Below are 8805 nucleotides of genomic sequence, written 5' to 3'. Positions count from 1 at the left end.
CATTGGATCCTTAAAAGAGCAACTATCCTCTATAGGAATGGTAGTCCTCTTAGCAAGAGTAGAAATAGCTCCTTCTACTTTTGACACAGTGCGCCATGAATCAAGAATAGAGTCAGCAACAGGAAACATCTTTTTAAAAACAGGCGAAGGGGAAAAAGGAACCCCTGGCTTATCCCATTCCTGAGCTATATTTTCAGACATCTTTCTTGGAACAGGAAAAACCTCATCAGAAGATAGAGAATCATAAACTCTATCTAGTTTAGAAGACTTTGTGGGGTTGACAGCAACCAAAGATTCAGAGTCGTCCAAAGTAGCCAGGACCTCCTTCAGTAGTAACCAGAGTTGTTCAAGCTAAAATTTACCTCTTCAGATGCTGAAGATTTTTCTGCTAAAGTGTCAGATTCTGAGATTTCACCTTCAGAAGCTACTGAGGTATTTTCCTCATCAGACAAATGAGAAAGATTGACTAATGCAGATTTAGAGTCAGAAGTCTTACTATCTGGCAAATGTTTAGATTTTCTCTTACGCTTACTCAAGGCAGGGAAAGCCGACAAAGCTGCTGATACTGCAGAAGTAATCTGAGCGGCAAAATCCCCAGGTAAATAAACACCCCCAGGTGGATGAGAGGACACAGAAGGCACAGTATGAGAAACAACTAAGGCTTGGGACGTTTGAGGAGAAAGCTGAGGCATGTCAGGCACAGCATTATCCTGAGAGACACTTGGCTCAGAAGGGAGTAACTTGTCCTTAAATTATAAAGTTTTAGTTAAACATGAGGAGCAAAATTGCATAGGCCATGGCTATAGATAACAGGTCTTACTAGCAATGACAAACTATATCGAAAATAAATAAAGCAATTTTAAATACCAAAATTAATTATCAAGGAGGAATATGAAAATGAAACACCAAATTTTAATGAAACCTCAGATCGCCTGAGGCTCCTACCAGTCAAAAGAGACACCCCACTAGTAAGAGGAAAAAATGGAACTCTTTTGCAGAGATCCTCTCCTCTTAAACGATCCGGGTAGATGTTAGAAACAAAGCCGACACGAGAAACCTCTAGCTGCATAGCAAAGGTTCTCTATTCTCCTCAACGGCTCTGCTCAGATAAACTGGAATTGCTGGCGTCACGTGAGCGTGACCAAAATAACTGCACCATCTATTTTCTTCAACAGTGAAAAAAATGCGCAAAATTACTCGCAGTTAAAAAACGGCTTTCCCGTTTTAAATCAGATAAAGTCATCAAGTGCAATAAATAATAAACCTCTAAACATAGAAGCAATAAAGAATGATAGGTTATATAATAAAGGATATCCTTTAACATTAACCCCTTGTTCCCCTTAGCCAAGGGTCCCTAAGTCTCGTACTGTATTATAAGCTCCAAATATATTGTCCTTAATATGAATCTTTAACTGATAAGGATTATTATGTTCCAAAAAGGATCTGATAATGAGGATTAACCTCTTAAGTGCTGTTGTCCTTCTGTACCTGGAAGGCAAAGGCACTTACCTTAGATCCAACTGCATGATAGATGCTGATCCTTAGGTGTGGCAGGTACTTCACTCCCTATCATGGACCTGTAGGAAAAGAAAGAACAGAGTAACCAACTCTGGCTTTCTACAAAGGGATAGCAAAGTGTTAAAAGTAAAGCAAAGACTACCTCGCCGCCTTTAAACTGCTAAAAGCCACCACTACTCTTACTAAAGAGATTGACGTGGACACAGCTAGACCCCAATCCTTGCTTGCAGGGAAAAGTACCCATAAAAGGATTAAATATCTTCAGACACCAACTTTGCACATCCTCCATTGACAGAGGCAAAGAGAATGACTGGGGATTATGGGTAAGGGAAGTTAAACTTAACAGCTTTGCTGGGGTGCTCTTTGCCTCCTCCTGCTGGCCAGGAGTTGAATATCCCACTAGTAATTGGAATGACGTTGTGGACTCTCCATGCCATAGGAAAGAAATCACTTTTTATAAAAGTGAACACAATATTTCTTTCTTGACATTTTTTATTTCTATCTCATTTTCAGCATGACACAAATGTATACATGTGATATTTTAAACACGTCTTTCACACACTAACATTCATATTTATTAAATAAATGTAAAAAATAAATATAAAGAGCTGTAACAGCAAACCAATGTGGTTAAAAAGTCTAAAGAAAAGAAACTGTTCCTTTCCTGGATCGGCAGTCGGATTGATAATGCACCAAAATGTTGAGTAAGCATCTCAGTTTTTTTGTTTAGAGTAAACTCTATAGGCAGTTCATGGATTCTGTTACTTCCATTGACCCACAATGGGTTCTTTGTCCATTATGATGATTAAAATAAGCCAAGCATCAAATTCCCCTCACATGCCCATCCTGATGCTCTGAATGATTTGGAAAATTGCTAGAATAGAAAAGAGAAAGAAACATTCTTAGAATTAATTTTTTTATTAGCTGTGCAAAATACATTATTTACAATATGTTTGCTTAAAGATTGCTTCAAATTCCACATAATTTAATATGAACCTGTTTTAACAGCCCATTTCACTTTAAAACTGCAAAACATCTAAACCAAAAAAAGTTTGAAAATCCGAGGGTTACTATAAAACATATTTGTTTTTGCCTATTAAATTGTGTTTTTTAAACCCAGAATAACTTTCCATTACTCTGTTACATGGATGTCTGAAATATAATCATTGCTTAATTTTATAAAGATACATAAACCATGGATAACAGACTTATTGTAAAAAAAATGCAATTATTAATTGGTAAGTCATGAAAAAACTGGTATCCCAAATAGAGAAAAAATAGGAGGGAACCTCACAAAGAGTGATTCATAAAAAGCAACAATTCATTCAATTAGTATTTTTTTACAAAATCCACAATAAGTTTTTGATCCAGTTTTCACTTTTATAAAAATCTAAAACACAAATAAGTATGCACAGAGGGATAACCAACCCTTTCACTCTCACCAGTTTGTGACATAGAGGGTTAACCAACTCTTCAACTTTAACCAGGTGCTTACAACCAAGCCACTCCAAGCAAGTTTGCAACTTAGTTCAGTGGGTGCAAGGGTTAACAAAACACTGTCTAAGCTGTACTAGACATAGAAAAGATTAGATTTTTTTTAGATTAGATTTGTTTATTGTCATTGTACAGAGTAAAAAAACAGAGACAACGAAATTGTAATTGAAAATCTAACCAATCCCATACACAGATAGTACTATAATGGTAAACCTATCAGACAAAAAGATCAAGTGACTTGTGCATAAAATTTCTATACCACAGGAATAAACACAAATGCAAGTGTAATAAAGTGCAAGTGCAAAAAATCAGTTCCATACAAAAGAATATATATATGTGTACAAAATACAATATAAAAAGTTGCTCATCTTAATCACACATGTGTATACAGTATTTGCGTTATGTATATCATGTGAATTGTGTGTGTTATATAAATCACATATGTGTATTTTATATTATGTGTGTGATGTGAGTTGTATATAATAAAAGGTGAAGTGAAAAAGACCATTAACAGGATAATCAATTAGATTAGGTTAAAAACCATTAATTTAGCACTTTCTCTGTTATAAAATAAAAAATCCAATCATAAAGGATAAAAGAATAACAAGATAAAAGGTTAAAAGAAATATGAGCATAAGAGAAGATTTTTAAAAATTATTATTTAGCAGGGTAATGGCTCTTGGAAAAAAGCTATTCCGAAACCTAGCAGATTTTCCTTTTAATCTCCTATAACGTCTCCCAGATGGTAAAAGGGCAAATATTCTATTGCTAGCATGAAAATGATCTTGGGTAATTCGATAGGCCTTTAAAAGGCTGCGTCTGCTTTGAAGATCTCTGATAAAAGGTAGCTGAGCACCTATGATATACTGGGCGGTTTTAACTACCCGTTGCAGAGCTTTACGATCAGAATTAGTACAGTTTCCATACCATACTGTGATACAGTTTGTAAGAATACTCTTAATAGTACAACAATAAAAATTAACTAAAATCTGAGTAGATAAATTAACTTTTTGCAGTGATCTTAAGAAATAAGATTGAGGTATTCAAAGACCAAGTCAAATCTTCAGAGATATGTATGCCCAAAAATGTAAAACTTGATACACGTTCAACCTCAGTTCCATTTATATAAATGGGCAGATGTAAACAGCGATTGGATTTCCTAAAATCAATAATGATTTCTTTAGTTTTTTTAGTATTTAGATCCAAGTTATTTTCAGCGCACCATGTAACCAGATGCATTATTTCCTCTCTATAAGCTGATTCGTCGTTACTGATCTGGCCTATCACAGTAGTATCATCAGCTCCAAACTCATCTTTTAATGCCACCACACTAATCTATCTAGGATTATTATATGAGAAATCATAAAGAAACCCAGACTAATAGATTAGAAAACCCCAAAGCACAATTTGGAAAACAAATCAACAAACTAAAGCACAACACTGTTACAATCAAATTAAAGTTCTATGATTCAGATAAAGTATGCAATAAAAACCGCTTTCCAATATATTTTAATTATCAAAACATGCACATTATTTTTACATGCACACTTTCTGAAGTGTCAGCTGCTAATGAGCATGTGCAAAAGTGCACAGTATATACTTATATTGATTTTGTGATTAATTGATGGCTGTCACATGATACAGGGGGAGAGAAAATTGGATTAACTTTGAAATTTGCCAGGAAATATTCTACTGCTCATTTCAAATTAAAAGTAAGTATTATCACATTGTTTTTTATTGTGTATTATTAAATTCTACTGTATTGAGAGGTCCTATAATAAAATAATATTTCTTATGAACAAAAAATAGTCACAGTGTATGTATATAAAAAAATTAATTAACAAACAAAAGTACACAAAGCAGTTTAAAATAAAAAAGGAGAAAATAACAAAACCTAATACTGTTACCAGCATATATCTCTGTTCCAAGGGATATTAGGAAGGGGAAAATGGTCACTCACTCTATTACCTGTAGCCTCCCATGTCAAAAATGGCAATCTCATTTAGCTGATTTCAACATTAAATACATTTTTGGCTGGGCAAGGAATGTAGCTACCCTTTTTATGGAAGACCATAAACTAGCTCTCATGTTCGGTCAATATTATATGATACTTTATAATTCTATTTAGGTACTTTAAGTAACAGTACATTATTGATCACTCACATTGTGGGATTATGGAGAATATTTTGATACCAAAAGTTACATTTAATTGACCCCAGGGCTGTGTCTTGACAGAAACGAACACTGTATTCTGTCACTCTGTGACAGCCCATAAAGGTCACTGTAGCGAAAAAAAACTGAATTGCAACTTACATCTGGGTGAACTAGATGTAATAAAAATCAGTCATCCTAAAAGTTAGACTTTTTAGACAGTGTTCAGATCTGTGTTAATAAAGTAGTAAATAGCAAATATGGAAATATTGGACACAATGAAAACAAAATTAACCCATGACGCCCTGATTTTTTAAGGTTTTTTTTATGACATAAGGTAACATTATATGTTTGTACTGTTGCACAGAAATAGAGACACACTTGCTGATTAGTTGGAAAATAATAATGGAAGCAACTTTAAGATGCAGTTTTCAACAATTGCTAAATGTACTTAAATTGAAGTTTTAACCACTTGAGCCAATACAACGTAGATCTATGTCATGCAGTACATAGCCCAGCGCATCACATAACGTAGATCTACTTTGCAGCTTCAGGAAGCCCAAGCAGCACTTGCTGCTAACGGACTTCTGGTGTCTGCCTTCATATGGTAACGGAGTGCGATCGGTGCTCCAGTTCCATAATGAAGACAGATTGCCAGATCGTTACAGACAATGACATGGTCTGTTTCACTGTCTGTAACAATCTCGATGCCGGTGGAAAGGAATGCAGGAAGGTGGCCCTGCGGCGGAGGTGGGAGGACTCCTATGATACAGTAAAAAATTATGAAGGGAGGGATGGGCTGTTGTACTATGGAAAGTGGGTGGAATGGAGGGGGGCCCTACATAATGATCGTGGGGAGGGAGAGTTGGGGGGACCCCTACACTACAGAAGAAATGAAGAAAAAAAATACCTATAAACTAGATGCTGGCAGTATTTTCCAGATATGGAACTACTGAAAAACTCTGATTTCTTTTGAGAGAAAAAGGAGTTCCCAAAAACATTTCTTAAATTCTGATAACTATGATAAGTTCCTAAAAAAGTGTAACAAAGCTGAATACGTTTCTAGTAGGACAAATCTTCTGATAGTGATTCTTGAGGAGAGTAATATGAAGAAAGTATCGCTCCAATCTGCCGTGTACATAATAAACCCTAAAGAACTAGGGTAAATACAAAATTTATGCTTACCTGATAATTCATTTCTTTCATGGTGGTGATAATCCAAAAGCCATTACTGATGTAATTTAACTCCTGACCACAAGAAGGAAGCAAAGATTCCCTAAGCGCCAAATCCCTCCCACCTCTCTGGTATTCTAGTCTGACATATAGCCAAGAAAGGAGAAACAGAAGGGTAGGAAAGAACAAAGTAGAAAAAATGAGGAACTAGAACTGCCACCAGAAAAAAATAATTAAGTAAAAAAAACGGATTCATCCTTTACTTGTGGGATATTATCCTTCCCTACAGGAAGTGGCAAAGAGCACCACAGCAGAGCTGTTTATATAGCTCCTCTCTTAGCTCCACCCCCCAGTCATTCGACCGAAGGTACAGGAAGAAAAAGGAGAAACTACAAGGTGCAGAGGTGACTGAGTTTAAATCAAAAAAATATAATCTGTCTTAAAATGACAGGGCGGGCCGTGGACTCGTCTTACCATAGAAGAAATCAATTTATCAGGTAAGCATAAATTTAGTTTTCTTCTATAAAGGTAAGAAGAGTCCACGGGATTAATCCTTTACTTGTGGGATACAATACCAAAGCTACAGGACACGGATGAACGGGAGGGACAAGACAGATGGTTAAACAGAAGGCACCACTGCTTGAAGAACTTTTCTCCCAAAAACAGCCTCCGAAGAAGCAAAGGTATCAAATTTGTAAAATTTGGAAAAGGTATGAAGCGAAGACCAAGTCGCAGCCTTACAAATCTGTTCAACAGAAGCATCATTTTTAAAAGCCCATGTGGAAGCCACCACTCTAGTAGAGTGAGCTGTAATTCTTTCAGGAGGCTGCTGTCCAGCAGTCTCGTATGCCAAACGGATGATGCTTTTTAGCCAAAAGGCAAGAGAGGTAGCCGTAGCTTTTTGACCTCTACCTTTTCCAGAATAGACAACAAACAAAGAAGATGTTTGACGAAAATCTTTGGTCGCTTGCAAGTAAAACTTTAAAGAACGAACCACGTCCAAGTTGTGCAATAGACGCTCCTTCTTAGAGGAAGGATTAGGACACAGAGAAGGAACAACAATTTCCTGATTAATATTCTTATTAGTAACAACCTTAGGAAGGAATCCAGGTTTGGTACGCAGAACCACCTTATCAGCATGGAAAACAAGATAAGGCGAGTCGCATTGCAATGCAGATAGTTCAGAAACTCTTCGAGCCGAAGAGATAGCAACTAAAAACAGAACTTTCCAAGATAGAAGCTTAATATCTATGGAATGCATAGGTTCAAACGGAACCCCTTGAAGAACTTTAAGAACCAAATTCAAACTCCAAGGCGGAGCAACAGGTTTAAACACAGGCTTGATTCTAACTAAAGCCTGACAGAACGACTGAACGTCTGGAACATCTGCCAGACGTTTGTCCAGTAGAATTGATAAAGCAGATATCTGTCCCTTTAAGGAACTAGCTGATAGCCCCTTCCCCAATCCTTCTTGGAGAAAGGACAAAATCCTAGGAATCCTGATCTTACTCCATGAGTAGCCATTGGATTCGTACCCATAAAGATATTTACGCCATATCTTATGATAAATTTTCCTGGTGACAGGCTTTCGAGCCTGAATCAAGGTATCTATGACCGACTCAGAGAACCCCCGCTTGGATAAGATCAAGCGTTCAATCTCCAAGCAGTCAGACGCAGAGAAACTAGATTTGGATGCTGGAACGGACCTTGAATCAGAAGGTCCTGGCTCAGTGGCAGAGTCCATGGTGGAAGAGATGACTTGTCCACCAGGTCTGCATACCAAGTCCTGCGTGGCCACGCAGGTGCTATCAAAATCACTGAAGTTCTCTCCTGTTTGATTCTGGCAATCAAACGAGGAATGAGAGGAAAAGGTGGAAACACATAAGCCAGGTTGAACGACCAGGGTACTGCCAGAGCATCTATCAGTACTGCCTGAGGATCCCTTGACCTGGACCCGTAATGAGGAAGTTTGGCATTCTGACGAGACGCCATGAGATCCAATTCTGGTGTGCCCCATTGCTGAAGCAATTGTGCAAACACCTCCGGATGGAGTTCCCACTCCCCCGGATGAAAAGTCTGACGACTTAGAAAATCCGCTTCCCAGTTCTCCACTCCTGGGATATAGATTGCTGATAGATGGCAAGAGTGAGTCTCTGCCCATCGAATTATTTTGGTAACCTCTATCATCGCTAGATAACTCTTGATGATTGATATATGCTACAGTCATGATATTGTCCGACTGAAATCTTATGAATCTGGCCAACGCCAGCTGAGGCCACGCCTGAAGAGCGTTGAATATCGCTCTCAGTTCTAGAATTTTGATTGGGAGGAGAGTCTCCTCCTGAGTCCACAAACCCTGTGCTTTCAGGGAATTCCAGACTGCACCCCAGCCCAATAGGCTGGCGTCCGTCGTCACTATGACCCACACTGGCCTGCGGAAACACATTCCCTTGGACAGATGATCCTGTG

At 37.7% G+C, this 8805-nt stretch overlaps 1 protein-coding gene across 1 annotated transcript in view; it reads right to left on the bottom strand.

The window, feature by feature from the left end:
* Positions 1-1992: 1992 nt before the first annotated feature.
* Positions 1993-8805, bottom strand: part of SERP2 (stress associated endoplasmic reticulum protein family member 2) — a 131643-nt gene continuing 124830 nt past the window's right edge. The window contains exon 3 of the mRNA XM_053704942.1: positions 1993-2392. Within this exon, the coding sequence (XP_053560917.1) occupies positions 2352-2392 (41 nt within the window). The 3' untranslated portion in view covers positions 1993-2351. The remainder of the gene's footprint in view (positions 2393-8805) is intronic.

Source organism: Bombina bombina, chromosome 3 (assembly GCF_027579735.1).
Source record: "Bombina bombina isolate aBomBom1 chromosome 3, aBomBom1.pri, whole genome shotgun sequence".
NCBI classification, from domain to species: domain Eukaryota; kingdom Metazoa; phylum Chordata; class Amphibia; order Anura; family Bombinatoridae; genus Bombina; species Bombina bombina.
Note: the sequence above shows the minus strand (reverse complement) of the source record. Positions and strands in the feature narration are given on the sequence as shown.